General features: G+C 31.8%; 1 protein-coding gene across 2 annotated transcripts; it reads right to left on the bottom strand.

The window, feature by feature from the left end:
• Positions 1-1,528: 1,528 nt before the first annotated feature.
• On the bottom strand, positions 1,529-11,152 carry LOC111703035 (probable protein phosphatase 2C T23F11.1). Of its 2 annotated transcripts, none has more exons than XM_023474881.1 (7): positions 11,030-11,152; positions 9,257-9,421; positions 8,872-9,014; positions 6,117-6,214; positions 5,367-5,565; positions 2,524-2,578; positions 1,529-1,859 (listed from the first exon to the last, which is right to left on the bottom strand). In XM_023474881.1, exons 1-7 carry the CDS (start codon positions 11,039-11,041, stop codon positions 1,701-1,703), a joined length of 831 nt encoding a protein of 276 aa, XP_023330649.1. In that variant the 5' UTR covers positions 11,042-11,152; the 3' UTR covers positions 1,529-1,700. The 2 variants fall into 2 exon arrangements, with proteins under 2 accessions (XP_023330649.1, XP_023330650.1); XM_023474882.1 differs by lacking the exon at positions 1,529-1,859 and adding an exon at positions 2,376-2,472 and having other exon boundaries at positions 2,555-2,578.
• Between the last annotated feature and the right edge of the window lie 8,445 nt (positions 11,153-19,597).

Genomic DNA, 19,597 nt, shown 5'->3' with positions numbered 1-19,597 from the left:
ATCTCTTTGAGTTAATTTTTTTTATCTTAATTCATTTAATTGTAATAACTGACAATGTCAAAAATAATCAGATATCGGAACTTTTGTTTGAAGTATTGTTAATCCTTACTAATGCATGACAATAATCATAATAATAATAATAATAATAGCAATAATAATAATGATAATGATAATAATAATAATTATATGTTATATAATATGTTATATAATATGTTATATAATATGTTATATAATATGTTATATAATATGTTATATGCAATTTCAATTTGTAAAAACCCATCTCAATTATTCTAAATATAAACCATTTTAGAAAAAAAATTCTGTGATGATTGGACAAAAATAAATCGACATATGGTCAAGGTACACACTTTGTAAAATTAAGTAAAAAAAGGGAAAAATAAAAAACAAGAAAAAAAATTATTTTATGCAAAAAAAAAGATAAATATTATTTAAAGAGATATAACTTAATTATTTAACAAAGAAAAAAACAATTTCGGTGAACAAATAATGTAAGAATCAAAACGGAATAAAATCCGTACAGTCGTTTCTGAAGACTCATATTTTGTGTACTGTGACAACCAAAAAACAATAGAATAGGAAGACGACATTATAGCAATACTTAAGTGTATTTGATGGTGTTACAAAGCAAATAGTTTTACCAGACACTTATAAACTTTTTTTTGTGAAATGGGTCTGTTTACACTGCACAATTGCTGTGTTTCATGGTTATTGAACTTTTTAAAGCTAAAACTAGATTATCAAAGTTTTTTATTATAAAATAATATTCCAGAGTTTTCTGGTTATCACTGTATATTTATAGAGTTACTTCAAAAAAGGAGGAAACTTTAATGATGACCTGACACGCTCTCAATTCTGTCTTTTGCCCTGAACACAATCCTTTCAGACAAGAAGAATCGGCATAGAATTAGAACCCAGTTGGAAATATAAAAGCTTTACATCCATCAGGTTGCAAAGATAGAAAATTCGAGTTTGTGGCACAAAAATTTAGTCTAGCAGCTAACCAGGTCACGCAGATTTAATTGTTCGGTAAGAAAAGACAACTCCGTAAGATTAAAGATTCTTGAATATAGAATAAAACGTGGTTAAATTAAAATTGAAGAAACTGAGCTGGGAACTTTAGAATGGTGGATATCAGGATTAATGCTTAATCCTTTGTTTTTACTAATCTCGAAACTATCATAATCTCGAGATTATGTTAGTCTTGACATTAAATATTTAGATTAACAATTTTGATTCTAGGAACGCCAGATTTCTTCGTATTATTAAATATTTTTCTTCATCGATTAATTTACAAATTGTCCGACAACTTAATATGTTAGCAATTGCGGATTTCTCTCATGGAAAAGAATTCATTTTCAAGGCTGTCATTGGTCAATACAATTTACGAATTATATTCCTGCACTCTCATTGGAGAAAACAATGTACGGATATCCAAAGAGATAGAAAACGTGTGAATTAAGGACTAAAATTAAACGTTTCCACAGTGAATATTCGGATTAAGTAGTTGGGATTAAAGGTTATCCATTGTAAATTTCCCAGCTCTGAGCGCATCTCGTCCTGATTAGTCCCAGATAAGTTTGCATGGAAAATGTACAAAATGTGATGTCCCATAGTCCAGATGCACTCTAACACTGGTTCCAATTAAACCTAGATATCTAATCTAGTCCTAATCTGACCAATTAGAAAGTATACCTGAGTTTACTGTCCAGCCGGGTTCGGATGAACTTGAGAATATCCTGGTTGCTCATTGCATCCCAGACTCCGTCCGAAGCTAGGACTAGAAAATCCCACCCGGAGTTGATCTTGAACTCCTCAATCTGGGGAACTGGAGAAATTACCTGAAATTATAATAATTTTATTTTATTGAATATGATTTTGATTTTATTCTTTCTTTCTCTCCATGCTCTAGTTACAAATACAGTTCTCTCCTAATATAGGAACTGAGTTCGTGCCACAAACTTAAATATGTTACTCCCTACGAAATTCTCAACCTAATAGTTTAAAACTTTTGATATTTATAACTTAGACTATATAATAATTCAGATTTTGAAATATAAAATTTGTACAATATCAAGTTGCAAAGATAAACGGATCAGAAAATAAGAGTTTGGGGCAAAATCTCAAATGATGAATGTGAGTGATTTCTTAAAAAAAATGACATGTCGTCTCTGACATTTCTTCGCACATCAAATGCATGGTCCGCCATTTTGTAGAAACTTTGTTTATATAAAAAACGTTCTACGTTCTGTAGCACCACATATAATATTAGGACCTATCCCTCGGTAGGTTTAGGGTTGAACCCCCTAGAGATGAGACTTCAGAGACGACTGTAAAAAGGTTCTTAGTCCATTTCTTACATTTGTGAATTTGTTTCTTTCTTTGCAAAATCATTTGCAAAATTTCTGTAGATTTAACGCTACCTGCTTCCATGGTGGTTTATCAGGTTCAGATTTAACACTACCTGCTTCCATGGTGGTTTATCTGGTTCAGATTTAACACTACCTGCTTCCATGGAGGTTTATCAGGTTCAGATTTAAGAAGAAAATCTCCGAAACTTCTAAAAATAAAAACAAACATTAGAGCAAACTTTTAGTTAATGGATTTCAGACGCAGTATCGAAATTTTCTAAAGATACCAATTTATGATGAATAAAAAACAATTTGGTTCATCAGTAATTTGACAGATCTGCTAGAAATATCAAATCATATTTTGATCTTCAGCAAACAAAAAAAATTAAAATAAAATATAATTTAAATTACTGCAGCAGGGGAACTCAGACATCTTAAAGTATTTTTTTCACAAAGCCCCCCAGTTGTCCAATTGAAATTATATTCTGAATATTAAACCGAATGAAAACACAAAAATACACGTAATTACATATATGATATATATTAATGATGTGGTTTAATTTATTTAGAAAGAATTAAGGATATTTTTGAGTAAATAAATGTAGATCTCCAATGAATATGGGAAATTTATGAAGTTGCACACATGTTCTTCACAAAGTTTGAACTAAGTCTAAAGAAAAACAAACACTTCAAGAATAGAAAACGGTAATGGTCGATTGGCACTTGGGGGGGATGGGGTGGGGTTAGAGGGGGGGGGTTAGAAGCGTAGACTTATGTATCTATTTTCATATGAATCTTAATCCACCTCAATTTGATCAAAGTATCTTTTGAATCATTTAAATTTCACATGAAATTTATATCCCACAAACGATAGATTTTCTCTGGAATAAGTCATTTTATCGCTTGTCTTTGCTGTAAAAATCAAACCACAAATAGAAAAGCGGTGGCGAAAATTCATACTCTTTGTACGATTCAAATGGTTTCCTAAATGAAGGAAATGATGAATAAGTTTAAAATCTAGATATTTATTTTACGTATCATTATAGGTTACAAGATTGTTAATATGGATTTAACACAAAACTTTCTTACATATAGTTATAAATCATTAAGTTCGAGATTTAATTTTAACAGATACATTTATTTTCGTTTTTTCATGTCTGAATTGCTGGTAAATTTATATTCAAGTATTGGTAAAGCAGCAGTTCGAGAGAAAAAACTACATTATATATTAAAGGATAGCATACTTTTATGAAATCTGACTGGGAGATACTACAAACACAGTGCGTGTTATCTCGTATTGGAAAATGCTACAATTAACAGTGTGCATGCTTTCGCATAACCATACACGGAAGCGAGTTTTCATTTTTACATTAAAGAAAATTATTGCGAGCTTCATAACGAGGAACATTGACCGTTCCTCGTTAATATTGAGGCTACATTTTAAGCGAACATATGATGAATAAGTTGATAATCTCTTTAAACCTGTTTTTGTACACTTAACCCTGAATCAACATGTTTTGTGTACTTACACGGAGCATGTTTTTTTCTTTTAAAACTCGGTGATAGTTTTGGACCAAACCTCTGTAGAGAAAAGAAAGTAGATTTTAGTTCCACATTTATTGAAAATATATTTCTGTCTGGGTTGATCCTTTTCTAACGATATAATAACCATCAAAATCGATAAAAATTGTTAAAAACTACAAGAAAATACACAAAAAAAAACATTTTTTTTTATTTGGGCTATCAAATGGACAAAAGGGAAACGAAGTCAGATCATAAGATGGAAAAAAAAATTTGCAAATATTCATTTTAAAAAAATCTTTAAAGACAATTATTATTACTTGAGATTGTTTCTGTCAAAAAACAAACTGTTTATACGTATATTTATAAAGTGGTGGTGGGGATCGATCTTACAACGAACTGCACACTGCACACTGCACACTGCACACTGCACACACACACTGCACACTGCACACTGCACACTTCACGCTGACCTATTTAACTTAATTCGTTGATTTTAAAGCTATTGGAAATACCATTTGCATTAAACAACATGAAATACACATAACACGTTTATATGTCTTAATCCTATTCCACGTTGTATGGGTCCCATGTATGTAAAACGCTAAGATACTTAATTGTTCTTAATTGTTTTGGATTGTTTTTAGAAAAAATTAATAAAACTTTCAAGATTTAAAGATGTTAAAGTTTTCTTTTGTTAAACTTTGCAATATCTTTATCCTATAAAAATAAAAATTGGAGAAACGATCCAAAAAATATCGTTTTTTCAATATATCTTCTTCCAAGGTTAAAATTTGAACTACTAAAACAAGACAAAAATTTAGAAAATTTGCTTTTCTTGTATTATGCCAAATTTTGACCGTGAGAGAAAAAAATGGACCGGGGTCCAGTGTTGCAGTTGCATTTAAAAATAGTTTATGAAGAGAAATGCACAATTATAAAGTTACTACGGGAAAATATTTTATTTCCCCGCCTGTTGTGATATAAACCATTCCACTTATCTAACTGATTATATGGATTAGTTGGTATTATTATAAACCATCAGGTATAACAAATAGTTTTTATACTTGTTTTCATCTTTTTTCGGATGTACGTTTTAAAGTTAATAAAATTGTCATACTTTAGAGTACTCCACCTACCCAGTATAAGTACTCCACCTTCCTGGAAGATATAAGTACTCCACCTTCCTGGTATGAATAAGTACTCCACCAACCTGGAAGGTATAAGTACTCCGCCTACCTAGTATAAGTACTCTATCCGCCTGGTATAAGTACTCCTCCTACCTGGAAGGTATAAGTACTCCACCTACCTGGAAGATATAAGTACTTCATGGTAAGAATAAGTACTTACCAACCTGGAAGGTATAAGTACTCCGCCTACCTAGTATAAGTACTCTATCCGCCTGGTATAAGTACTCCACCTACCTGGAAGGTATAAGTACTCCACCAACCTGGAAGGTATAAGTACTCCACCTACCTTGTAGGAATAAGTACTCCACCAACTCTATTATCCTTGATGACTCCTCCCATTGCTGTAACTCTTTCCCTCTCTCTAGGGTTTGATGTATTATGATCTTGTGTAATCTGCTTGACAAGTCCCCCGACACTAGCAACAGCTCGACTGTCTCCCAGATTTGCAACAAGAATGTCTCCGTGTTTAATCAAAACACACGTCGCTAAATTAAGATCATAATCATGATAAATAAAGGGAGTGTCTACGTAATTTTAAGAGATGCACACCCAATTCACAACAGTACCCATTGAACCTTGATTTAACTAATCGTCGTTATTTTTACAGAGCGTCCCGTCATATCATATTGGATTATCTCCAACAAGCTTTAACGCCAAAAACGTAGAAACATATTACATATTGTTCTAAACACCTAGCATGCAAATTTTTAATTAGCCTTAAACGATTTTTAAACAGCTTTCATTCAATTTTAACATTTTCTGATTAGTCCCGAAAATCTCAATTGAGAGCTATAAACAGTATGATGTATGGAAAGTGTAAAATTTTGACCATTTGTTTTTTATTATCTACTGAAAAAATCCAGAAATCCCTAGAATCCACACAGTTTTCTGATAGAATTTTTTTTTAGCATTTTTGCTCAGGGTAACTTTCTGTATAGGGCAGCAACATTTTTAAAGAAAGAGGGTCATTAAGAATCACAATAAAATTGCCAATCAAGTTTTTTTTAAAGTACGAATTTAAACTTGTATAGAATACCTGTGCTGCCCGTTAATTCTGTAGCATTTCCGTAGGTTTTTAGTTCCGAATCAACCGCTAGAAATCCTTTGAGAATAGCTTCCGGTATATCACCTTCCCTGTACAGTGAAACAATGTAAATAATAAATTGTAAACTGTTCACAATAACCTCACAAGAGGGGTTGATTCATTAGGTGTAGGGTCCCGTTTTGCCTTATATAGTCTGTCTGTACGTATGTAAGCTATCTGCTTATTGATAATTCCAACCAAGGTAATAATGCAAGGAAAGTTATTTCAGAAGTGTACGCATCTTTTATACTGCAGTAAACTGTCTCTCGGTGGTAATGTAAACACAAGACGGATGTCGAAGCCTTACATGGGATCCATCTTTCACATAAAAAATCAATGAAATATTCTGGTCATAGGAAACTATTATGTGAATGATCAAAAATTCAATGCCATTAACCTCCTCGGATACTAAAAGAACACTGATGCATCTATTCTCGTTTACAAATTCCGCCCAGAGAGAACTGGTTTCAATATATACGCAGAGTATACGCAACTGCAAATAACTTTCCTTGCATTATAACCTTGATTCCCACTGTAGTTTAAGAAGAAGTGAATATTTCCTGACTGAACCCTGATTGGATCAGGCGGTATCGGAAAATTAAAATAATATGGTGTTCCGGTACTTCAAATGAATCGGACTTCATAGTTCACTACTGTATTATTCTAGTATTCTAGTATTCTAGTATTCTAGTATTCTAGTATTCTAGTAACACATTTAGCTTTTAACTCTTGCTTTACATGTCGTCATTAAACCTAATATTTTCGCGGTGTTTAGTGTTGGCAATGCTGGATTTTCAATAATTCGGCAAACAAAGATACAAGGGTTCTGGTGCATCATATTTCATAAGATTCTAAAAATTTGTTTAACCATTGATAAATACTTCTCATTCAATGTAATGATAGATTTTAATTTAATAAATAACAATTTTTTTTTCTTTTGATTGTCTTTTTTTGATTTCTTATTCTACATTTTTATATCTGTTAATCTTAAACAGTTTGTATTTTATATTTATTTAAACTCTGTTTGTTTTCAATTTAAATTTCAAACTTTTTTCTTGGAAAATATGAGACGGAGAACTTTAGAGATAAAACATTTTCCTTGTTTTTCCATTCTTAGAGATTTTTCACTTCAATACTTCATCTTTATATACAATATACAATATACAATATACAATATTTAAAATTCAGTGATGGTGATGGACCAAACCTCTGTAGAGTAAAAAAGTAAATGTTAGTTCCACATTTATTGAAAATATATTTCGGTCTGGGTTGACCCTCGTCAGTTCTAACGATATAATAACCATCAAAATCGATAAAAAAATAAAAAAATGTAAAAATCACAAGAATATAAACAAACAAAAAGATTATTCAAAATAAAAATTTGGGCTGTCAAATGGACATAAGGGAAAAGAACTCAAGATATACAATATACAATATACGATATACAATATACGATATACAATATACAATATACAATATACAATATACAATATACAATATACAAAATATAATTTACAATACAGAAAGAAGACAGATATTTTATTTTGACGAGAATGCTAGAATGATAAGTTGAATTCAAAATTTTTAGAATATTATCTTAGTGTTTATTGAACTGTATAGATACTTAATGTTTTGTTGATTCTGTATTTTATATATCCCCGAAAATTGAATATTTGGTATCTCTTTATTATTGTTATACAATCTATAATAAAAGAATGATAAAGCACAGTGATTCAGATTTTCTAGACTGTTAATAGTTAATAAAACATAACTTTCAACACATTTCAACCCTCTGGCATAATGTCTACCTGTACAGTGTACTGTCTACCTGTACAGTGTACTGTCTACCTGTACAGTGTACTGTCTACCTGTACAGTGTACTGTCTACCTGTACACTGTACAGTGTACTGTCTACCTGTACAGTGTACTGTCTATCTGTACAATTTACTGTCTACATGTACAGTGTACTGTCAACCTGTACAATGTACTGTCTACATTTACAATGTACTGTCAACCTGTACAGTGTACTGTCAACCTGTGCAGTGTACTGTCTACCTGTACAGTGAACTGTCTACCTGTACAGTGTACTGTATACCCGTAGCATGTACTGTCTACCTGTATGGTGTACTGTCTACCCCTACAGTGTACTGACTATCTTTACGGTGTACTGACTACCTGTATAGTGTACTGACTACCTTTACAATGTACTGTCCATCTGTACGATGTACTGTTTACCTGTTCAGTGTACTGTCTATCCGTACTGTCTACCTGTACAGTGTACTGTCTAGCTGTACAATGAACAGTGTACTTTCTACCTGTACACTGTTAAGCGTACTGTATGCCTTACCTGTACAGTTTACTGTATACCTTACCTGTACAGTGTATACCGTCTATCCGTACTGTCTACTTGTACAGTTTACAGTCTAGCTGTGCAATGAACAGTGTACTTTCTACCTGTACACTGTTAAGCGTACTGTATGCCTTACCTGTACAGTTTACTGTATACTTTTACAGTGAACTGTATACCTGTACAGTGTACTGTATACCTGTACAGTATACTGTATACCTGTACAGTGTACTGTATAACTGTACAGTATACTGACTATCTGTATAGTGTACTGTCTACCTGTACAATGTATAGTTTACTGTCTACCTGTACACTGTACAGTGTACTGTCTACCTGTACACTGTACAGTGTACTATTTACCTGTATTCTGCTTGTGAGAGGATGAATTGATGAAGATGATCCTTGAGATAGTTTGCTACTCCTGTTCCTCCGTGACCATCATACACAGCAAAAAATGCTAGATCCGGGTCCCCCTCTAGGTAGGAGAAAGCAGTGCAACGATCCTACTCCAATATTAGGCTTCAAACTATGCTATGAATAAACAATAAACATTTCTTCTTTTCTCAAGCTGAAAATTAGAACGGAGTTTGAAAATAAAATTAAATAATTTGATGAAAGGAATATTTTTAACGATGAGATCGAGATTGATCTAGTAAAGAACCTTATTGAAATATAGAAAAGATAAAGGTAAAGAAGGGGGGGGTAGTTATCCATTTATTTTTAATAATGAAAAAAGCCTAATTTCCTGATTGGATTTCTTGTATCCTTTCATATTGGAAACTCCAACCCTGAGACCGTTATTGGAGCAGTTGTGAGAATGTTTCTGTGACGATGAATCTATATTGGAGTTGGTCCCGTCCTTGTTCTTGGATTTGAAGGTAGTTAGCAACCTGTGCCAGCGGGATCCACTCTGATAAATATATATTGTACATATAATTTAACTAATACAAAACAGGCTAGGCTTAGCTTTTCATACATAACATGCTATGCTTGGCTTTTCCTAGCGCCTCCTAGCTAATTTTAGCTAATTTCAGCTCATTTTAGCTACTCCTGGCTCACCCTACCTCCTACTAGCTCATCTTACCTCCTCCTAGCTCCTCCTACCTCCTCCTACCTCCTCTTAACTCCTCCTAGCTCCTCCCAACTCCTCCTAGCTCTTCCTAAATCCCCTTATCTCCTCCTAGCTCCTCCCAGCTTTTACTAGCTCCTCCTAACTCCTCTTAGGTCCTCCTAACTCCACCTACCTCCTAGCTCATCTTAACTCCTCCGAGCTCCTCCTAACTCCTCCTAGCTTCTCCTAACTTCTCCTAGCTCCTCTTAGCTCCTCCTAGTTCCTTCTAGCTCCTCCTAGTTTCACCTAGCTCCTCCTTACTCCCCCTAGCTCATCTTGGTACTCCTAGCTCCTACCAGCTCCTTCTAGTTTCACCTAGCTCTTCCTTACTCCCCCTAGCTCCTCTTAACTCCTCCTATCTCCTTCTAGCTCTTCCTAGTTACACTTAGCTCCTCTAGCACCCCAAAGTTCCTCCTAGATCCGACCTAGCTCCCTTTAGCTCCTCCTAACTCCTCTTAGCTCCTTTCAGCTACTTCTACCTTATTCCTATGCTCTTGTTTAGTTGATTAAAGGAAGTAAGTAAGTGGATTGGATTTGATTCAAAACTTAAGTTGACGGGTATTAAAGGAACAGTTCACAATTGTAGTTTAAAACTTAATTATTCTAAAATAAATCTCTGACATTTTGTAGATATATTCATTAAAATAAGTTAAGACAAATTCGAAAAATTGCACTTCTTCCAATATTGATAGAACATGAATTGCAAGAAAAGATGGAATGAAAAATGATCTAAAGACGACTAAAAATCAGTTTATAAAATGGCGGGGCATCCTTGCGCAAGCTTGATGTGATGCCCCGTTTTTTTGTAAAGTTCCTTTAAACCCAATTCCCTGATTACTACTCCAGTCCGTAAGCTAAGAATTCCCCAAATAGATTTATCAAAGGGAAAATAAAAAGTTTAGAATTCAAATAATTTTCCATTCATTAAATTTATTCATTTTTCACGTTTACAATCATCGTTAAAGGGATTGTTAAGTTACCCTCCGTCAAAAGAAAGAGTCAAAAAAAAAAATTGAAAAATGCTAATTTTAAAATGTGGTTCTTGTATAAGTGACTTGTAGATTTGTGCACCAAAGAACAGAAGGAATCAGAATTCTTAATTGATGAATCATTAATTCCTGCTTTTTGGTCCTTGATACTTATTCCTTAATTTACTTATTCCTTATTTTTAATCTTGAAACATTGAACATTATGAATTTATCAGTTGAACATTCTGAATTTATCAGTTTAATAATAATATTTATTTGTTAATCTTTGCTTTCTTTTGATTTAATTCCAACTTCTTCATGAATTCATTTACATTTTTTTCTCCGTCAAAGGTTTTCAGGGCTGCAGTTGTGAATCAGTCTCTTCATTAATTATTAATTTCCCCCTTTTTTATTTCTATTTGTTTTCCTCGACTTCTACCTGTTTCGCCATGGTATCAACAACTGGCCAAGTTTTCTCTTTACTCTTCCTCCGACCCAGGACCAGAGAAATCTCTCAAGATAGTTTTCTGCGCTCCCGCATTTTTTCTGAAAGATGTTGCGCCATTTTGTTTTTTTGAAAATTGAGCAAGATTTTTTCCTTGTCTATTAGTTTAATGAGTGGTTGTTGTTGTTGTTACCAAAAATGACAGAAAATGGAGAGAAACTGTAGTTATTTCCAAACAAGAAAAATGTATTTTAAAAAACTCGTTGTGATTTCTTTATATCTTTTTTGGTTTGAGTATTGTTCCAGGAATTCAGTTTATTATTGGTTTTGAATCAATACTCGTGTTTCGTCTCAGCCTGGACAAAATATTAGAACCTAACTTTCTCCAGTAATTATAGTCTTCAAGGATATATACTTGTTACAGACTCCACTTTTATACATTTATTTACTATTTTGGTTCATATTGTATTTTTAGGCTAAAAGACTATTTGACATTGTAAATTGTAAATTCTGTTTTTTTATTAAAGTTTATTGTTACTCTTTCTTTTTTCAAGTTTTACATTTAAAGGAAGCAGCAAAAAATAATGTATTAAGATTTAGTTGCTGAACAATTTTGATGTTGATGTTAAAAACTAAATAAAAGTACAAAATTAAGAAAGAAAGAAAAATACATTAATACTTATTAGAAATGAACCTTAAATATTATGATTCTGATGATAAAAACTAAAAAAAGGAAATATTTGAATAAAAATGAAAAAAACAACTTTAATCATTATCAGAAATGAAGTGGTTTCAATTAAGTATAATCCAGAATTCAGAAATCCATTAACCTCATTATTTGATTTCTATTAATATAANGTTTGGATATATTTTGAAATTAACAATCAAACTGATTTTCTTTCTCTTCAATTAAAGAACACTTAATCATTTCAAAGAAGCAGCTTTTATGACGAAAATAAAAAATTTTTAATTGTCCTGAAAGTTAAAATTTTATTCAAAGATTCAAACTTTTATTTCTATTCTCCTCTTTCTCAAACAGCTAATATTTGATCAAAACTTAATTCAACCATTTTTTCTGCTCACAAATGGGAGTAAGTTAACCATTTTTATAAGTCTATACAATTGTTTGTCTGCTTGAAGAAAAGTTTATATATTTTTTAGTAAAAAAGTAGATTATTTGATTTTAATCATCGCAATTAAAAATACAGTTTTTAAAGAAACCATAAAAATAAAAATTTCTTGATTCTTTATAAATCTAAAGCACCAGCTGATCTTCCATTTTATCTATTTTTATCTTTCTAAGTTAAGGCAAACCTTTATTATCATTTGCAGTTATAATTGGTATATGGATTAAATTCACCAGAGTACAGGATACTATAGACTATATACTATATACTATGGTACACTTATAGAGTACAGAGTACTAGAATAAACTACAGTAGAGTACTGGATACAATAGTACACTTATAGAGTACAGAATGCTATTGTACACTATAGTACAATTATACTATACTACATGATACAAGAGTACACTAGAGTACAGGATACTGAGTTCTTAAGACTAAAGTCCAGGATACTAGGATACTAGAGTAACAGAGTACAAGAGTACTGTAAACTTGAGTACAGGATACTAGAGTACAGGATACTAGAGTAACAGGATACTAGAGTACTGAAAACTTGAGTACATGATACTAGAGTACAGGATACTAGAGTACATAATACTAGAGTGCAGGATACAGAGTAAAGGATACTATAGTACAGGATACTAGAGTAAAGAATACTAATGTACAGGATGCTAGAGTACACTAGAGTACAGGATACTGAGTTCTAAAATCTAGAGTACAGGATACTAGAGTACTGGAAACTAGAGTAGATTATACTAGAGTACAGGATACTAAAGTACACGATACTAGAGTACAGGATAGAGAGTACAGGATACTATAGTACAGGATACTAGAGTAAAGAATACTAATGTACAGGATGCTAGAGTGCACTAGAATACAGGATACTGAGTTTTTAAGACGAGAGTACAGGATACTAGAGTAACATGATACTAGAATACTGGAAACTTGAGTACAGGATACTAGAGTACAGGATACTAGAGTAACAGGATACTAGAATACTGGAAACTTGAGTATTCAAACCTGAAGCCCCCTCCCTCCCCATAATTATGGCTAAAAACTATTTAAATGATTCTTAGAAATATGTTTGTTTACGATAAACAAGAAATTTACGCTGGGGTCCAAATTACAAAAAAAAACAGAATTTGACAAGTTTAAGTTGATACAACAATTAAAAAGCAGAAAATAACAGGTTATCCATGATTTAGAAATAAAGTGTAATTTACAGGGTTCCCCACAAAGGATGAAACTTTAAAGACGACCTTAAACTCTTTAAATCTGAAGATTTCAAGGTTAAATTAAACTCAATCCTTTAAGTTTACGATTGCAGAGAATAATACTGAATAGATTTGCAAAAGCTTAAAAGAAAAAAACGTTTGTTTTTTACAGAAAATAAATACATCTCTAAGATTCAGATCTACAACCGTCTTATAATATATATTTGATAAAAACTAAAGGTAAAAAAGGTTGCAAAGTCTTGAAGGTTGATAAAGCAAACTAGTTTCTAGATTCAAGTAATATATGGATTATGTGTGCTTTTAATGTGAAACAGCATTGTCAATAAGGTTTAATTGCTAATTTGAGGTATTCTATGTATTCTATTATATCATATTATATTCTATTCTATTCTATTCTATTATATTATATTCTATTCTATTCTATTCTATTCTATTCTATTCTATTCTATTTAATTCTATTCTATTCTATTTATTCTATTCTAATCTATTCTATTCTATTTTCAAAAGTGTTTCATGATATCTCAAGGTTTTGGTTAATCTCAAGGTTTAGTTTATCTCAAGGTTTCAGTGTATCTCATGGTTTCTGTTTATCTCAAGGTTTTAGTTTATCTCATTCTTTCAAGGTTTCAGTTTATTTCAAGGTTTTTGTTTTTGTTTTTCTCAAGGTTTAGTTTATCTCCAGGTTTCACTTTATCTCAAGGTTTCAGTTTATCTAAAGGTAAAGGTTATCTCCAGTTTTCAGTTTATTTCAAGGTTTTAGTTTATCTCAAGGTTTCAGTTTATTTCAAGGTTTCTGTTTTCTCAAGGTTTAGTTTATCTCAAGGTTTCAGTTTATCTCCAGGTTTCAGTTTATCTCAAGGTTTAGTTTATCTCAAGGTTTAGTTTATCTCAAGATTTTAGTTTTCAAAACTATGTATACAGGCAGAAAAGTTAGTTTCTGCGAGCCATGATTTCCAGAATTTGAACCGGTTTAACATAATTTTTGATGAGCCATCAATTATTTAAAACTTTCTTATAGTTTCAGCTAGGGCTACTTATTATAATTGTTAAGTTTCTACAAGTTTATTACTAAAGCACTTGCTTCAACTTAAAGGGACAGTAAGCATAATTTCAAGTGACCCTCCATGCAAAGATGTTAATGCCCGATATACAGCAGTATCCTTGAAACCTGAATCTGATCAAAATGTGGAAAATATCGACGTTTTTCTCACTGTTTATTTCTTTTGCTTCGTATAAACAAAGCTTTCAAGGGTACTGTTGTAAATCAGACATTGCCATCTTTGCTTGGAGGGTCACTTGAAATTACGCTTACAGTCCCTTTAAGTAAGAGCTTTAGTAATAGACTGTTTGAACATTTTTAGTTGATAATGTCGATTTTTACAAGGAAACTTGGGCAGCTCGGTAGAACAACTATAATATTCTTAGCTAGGTTTGAACATTTTTAGTTGATAATGTCGACTTTTACAAGGAAACTTGGGGAGCTCGGTAGAACAACTTTAATATTCTGAGCTAGGNGGCAGCTCGGTAGAACAACTATAATATTCTTAGCTAGGTTTGAACATTTTTAGTTGATAATGTCGACTTTTACAAGGAAACTTGGGGAGCTCGGTAGAACAACTTTAATATTCTGAGCTAGGTTTGAACATTTATAGTTGATAATGTCGACTTTTATACGGAAAACTTGGGGAGCTCGGTAGAATAACGTAGTAATGTCCTTCACTGCAATCTCAGAATGGCAGGGCAGGATAATGAAAGCTCTACTTAGTTTCTTGACTTTTAAAGGGTTAGTTTAGTTTATATAAATGTAACAAAATGTTCTAGCTGATCTTGAAAATGGTTTAAAAAGGAACAAACTGACGCAATTGGAATTTATTCAAGTAGATCCATTAAAAATGAGTTTTCTCAAAAAGATCTCGATGCAAAAAAAACGGATAATGATTTTTCTCAATTATTTTACTTATATTTTCGAACCATACCAACCTTTTTGTCTATATATACATAGATTAATAATTTCTGTTTGTGTGTCCGATTATAACATTTGATCGATTTGACTCAAATTTTGATTGGGGAACTCGGGAGTACGTGATTGAGTGGATTGAGTGGATTGAGTGTTTGTGTGGATTGAGTGGATTGAGTGGATTGAGTGTTTGACTGGATTGAGTGGATTGAGTAGATTGAGTGGATTGAGTGGATTGAGTGGATTGACTGGATTGAGTGATTGAGTGGATTGAGTGGATTGAGTGGATTGAGTGGATTGAGTGGATTGAGTGGATTGAGTGGATTGAGTGGATTGAGTGGATTGACTTTAATAAAGAATGTTTTGTTTTCAGACAAAGTTGGGTTCCGAAGCCAATATATGCATATAAAGAAATATACATATATATATATATATATATGTAAATCGCCCCAGATTGTGAGATATATGAAAAATAATATTATTCTTTACAATATAATTAGCCTAATGTATGTATATATGTTACACTGAGCATTCAGATATAATCAATTAATATAGATATTATATTTATAATAGGTAACTTGATCCAATATCTCTGTTCTCTTTATTTATACAGCTTATATCATCGAACCTTAGATGATTAACTCTCTAGAGGAGGGCGTTTACAGGATTTACACTTCATCCTCATAAATACTTTAGGCATAATTGTTTAATATGTAGAATTCCAGGGGAAACTTTACATTTTTTTGGTTTCAAAACGGGAAAGAGAATATTAGCATCAATTTTAGGGAACCGAACATACTTTTAAGCTTTGCAAGGCCCATGACTTTTATTTCATCTTACCTTGATTTCAACTTTAATGAAGCCCTGAGCATGAATATTTCAAAGACCTGATTTCAGTCCACCATTGATGGTACTCTGGAGAAATGATAAGCTATAGAACCGAACCCACTAATTGGAATAGAATATCTTAGATATAAATAATTATATCCAGTGGAAAATAACAGCAAAAATTCAGATTATTAATGTCGGAAAGTACTTTTCTTAGATTTCCTTTAATGGTCTAATCCCTTAGTTATAATTATCTGGAGCTACTACACAATATATCTACACCTTATCTAAATGTTATTTTGTTATTTAAAAAAACTGAGATTGTAACTTTTGTGTGTTTATTGTTAATCTTGAACTCTAGATCTAGATATCAAAAGTGGTCACTTTAAATATTGACGATCAACTCTTAATTAGAGTTTGTATTGCATGGTGTAACCATCATCAAAGAGAAAGGAATTGAGTCTTTGCCACAAACTCTGATTTTTCTATATCTTTAGATCCCTACGACGTAGACATTAGATATTAGTTTAAGTGATCTAAGTTTGAAATATAAAAGGTTTACGCCATTAGGTTGGCAAGATATAAGCATTAGAAAATTTGAGTTTGTGGCAAAAACTCAATCCATTAAACTAGTTATTTAAAAGAAATGAATCCCGTAGATCTGTATATCAGTGGTTGATCTAGATATTCATAACTGTAAAGTGCTCACTTCTGAATATCTGCTATTATGAATTTTTGCATCAATTTTCAAGACCGGGTCGACTTTACAGGGTCGCAACTCCTTGGCCTTTGATTTTACCTCGCTAACTCACTTATACATTGTTTGTTCAAGAAATCACTTTTATTTAGTTAAAGCGTTAATATTTAAAAAAATTAATACCAGTTTTAAAATTTTTGTTGGATTCTTCCAAGTTTGTAGAGGAGTCCCATTAGTTCGAAATTTCTTTTCAGCACTTGTAACTAACCTGAGCTATAAAGAACTTTTGTATAAAGTATCGATATCTAATGTGGGCACTTTTAAATTCGAAGATGAATATTCACGATCCCTTAATAAGACTTATCTCTGCAGGTTCTGAACACCACAGGATATCGAAGAGAAATTAACTAAATCTGTTGGTCTGCATAGCAAGGAGATCAATGCTTAATCCGAAGATTCAAAATACAAAAATTCAGACTTCTGTATACTGTGTAGTTTACCCTGAAGAAATTGAGCCTATAAGCCACAAATTTCATACTTTGCTAATTTAATCTAACATAATTCACAGGTTGAAATATCTAAGGTCTATGACATTGGGTTGTAAAGATATAGTGATTCGAAAATCAGAATTTGTGGCAAAGATTCAATTCCTTTATTTTTATATTTTCGATGGTTACAACAACCCCCCCTGGCCCCAGAGTTGTTTATTTAGTACTCTGTCAACACGAAAACAGAAACAAATATATATTATACACAGTCCATATACATATGCATTATACAAGGATATATTACAGTACATATGCATTATACAAGGATACATTACAATACATATGCATTATACAAGGATACATTACAATACATATGCATTATACAAGGATACATTGCAATACATATGCATTATACAATACATATGCATTATACAAGGATACATTACAATACATATGCATTATACAAGGATGCATTACAGTACATATGCATTATACAAGGATACAGTACAATAAGATAAGATAAGATAAGATAACGTTTATTGCTAAAATAAATGTATTATACAAGGAAACATTACAGTACGTATGCATTATACAAGGATACGTTACAGTACATATGTATTATACAAGGATACAATACAATACATATGCATTATACAAGGATACATTACAAAATATTTTACAAATTAAGTTCCTTTTAGTGACAAGTGTTAAGTTTTTTTATAAAATAAAATAAAATAGATTTATTTATTTATTTAAAAAATCAATTTAATTTCAAACAAATCATTCAGATATTACAACCTATAGTCATCGATTATCTTTCGCCACATTTGTATATAGTTTATATTTTATAATATGTTTTGATTAATTTGTTTTGAATTTGATTATTTCTCTTGTCGCTTGCGTAACTATCAAAGAATGCCGCGCACCACTCACATTTTTCGAAATCCGTTAAAAACGTTTTCTAAAAAAGTAAATGTAAAAAATTAATTAAAAATTTTAAAAATTTAAATACCCCGTCTACGATTTCCTGTACTAAAGCTCCTGGTTCAGAGAAAATATCATTTCGAAATATCCGCGGGATAAATATAAAATATCGGCCACCCTAAATCAAACCATACCATCCGGGTTTTGCCATTGAGTTAGGACAATTTTAAACAGTTTTTCGTCAGTACTCTAGATCAGGTAATAAATCAGTAAAGAATTAAAATCAATCTCAAAAATAATTATTATAATGCAAGAACTAAAAAGAACTGTTAATTCTAGATAAAGGCTCTTTATTAACTAGGTAAGAGCATGATAAATCACTTTACCGCCTCCAATTTAAAGTTATGATTGTGGATACGATATATATATATCTATAATATATTTTCAAGTATATAGGTATATGTAGGATATGACTTCAAGTATCTAGGTATATGTAGGATATGGTTTCAAGTATCTAGGTATATGTAGGATATGGTTTCAAGTATCTAGGTATGTAGAATATGGTTTCAAGTATCTAGGTATGTAGGATATGGTTTTAAGTATCTATGTATATGTAGGATATATTTTCAAGTACCTTGGTATTTCAAGTATCTAGGTATATGTAGGATATTGTTTTAAGTATCTAGGCATATGTAGGATATGGTTTCAAGTATCTAGGTATATGTAGGATATGGTTTCAAGTATCTAGGTATATGTAGGATATTGTTTTAAGTATCTAGGCATATGTAGGATATATTTTCAAGTATATAGGTATATGTAAATGTAGGATATGGTTTCAAGTATCTAGGCATATGTAGGATATAGTTTTAAGTATCTAGGTAAATGTAGAATATTGTTTCAAGTATCTAGGTATATGTAGGATAAGGTTTCAAGTATCTTGGTATATGTAGAATATGGTTTCAAGTATCTAGGTATATGTAGGATATGGTTTCAGGTATTTAGGTATATGTAGGATACGGTTTCAAGTATCTAGGTATATGTAGCAGTATGGTTTCAAGTATTTAGGTATATGCAGGATATGGTTTTAGGTGTCTAGGTATATGTAGGATATGGTTTCAAGTATCTAGGTACATGTAGGATATGGTTTCAAGTATATAGGTATATGTAGGTTATGGTTTCAAGTATCTAGGTATAAGTGGATATAGTTTCAAGTATCTTGGTATTTCAAGTATCTAGGTATATGTAGGATATGGTTTCAAGTATCTAGGTATATGTAGGATATGGTTTCAAGTATCTAGGTATATGTAGG

The sequence above is a fragment of the Eurytemora carolleeae genome, unplaced genomic scaffold (assembly GCF_000591075.1).
Source record: "Eurytemora carolleeae unplaced genomic scaffold, Eaff_2.0 scaffold505, whole genome shotgun sequence".
Classification (NCBI taxonomy): domain Eukaryota; kingdom Metazoa; phylum Arthropoda; class Copepoda; order Calanoida; family Temoridae; genus Eurytemora; species Eurytemora carolleeae.
The sequence above is the reverse complement of the archived record's forward strand: the minus strand, read 5'-3'. Positions and strand labels throughout refer to the sequence as shown.

Coding starts and splice junctions, on each gene's coding strand:
- LOC111703035 (XM_023474881.1), bottom strand. Junction 9,015..9,256: donor GATACAAGAAATCCAATCAG/GAAATTAGGCTT, acceptor ATATTGGAGTAG/GATCGTTGCACTGCTTTCTC. Junction 2,579..5,366: donor GGAGTACTTATTCCTACAAG/GTAGGTGGAGTA, acceptor TTTTATTTTTAG/AAGTTTCGGAGATTTTCTTC.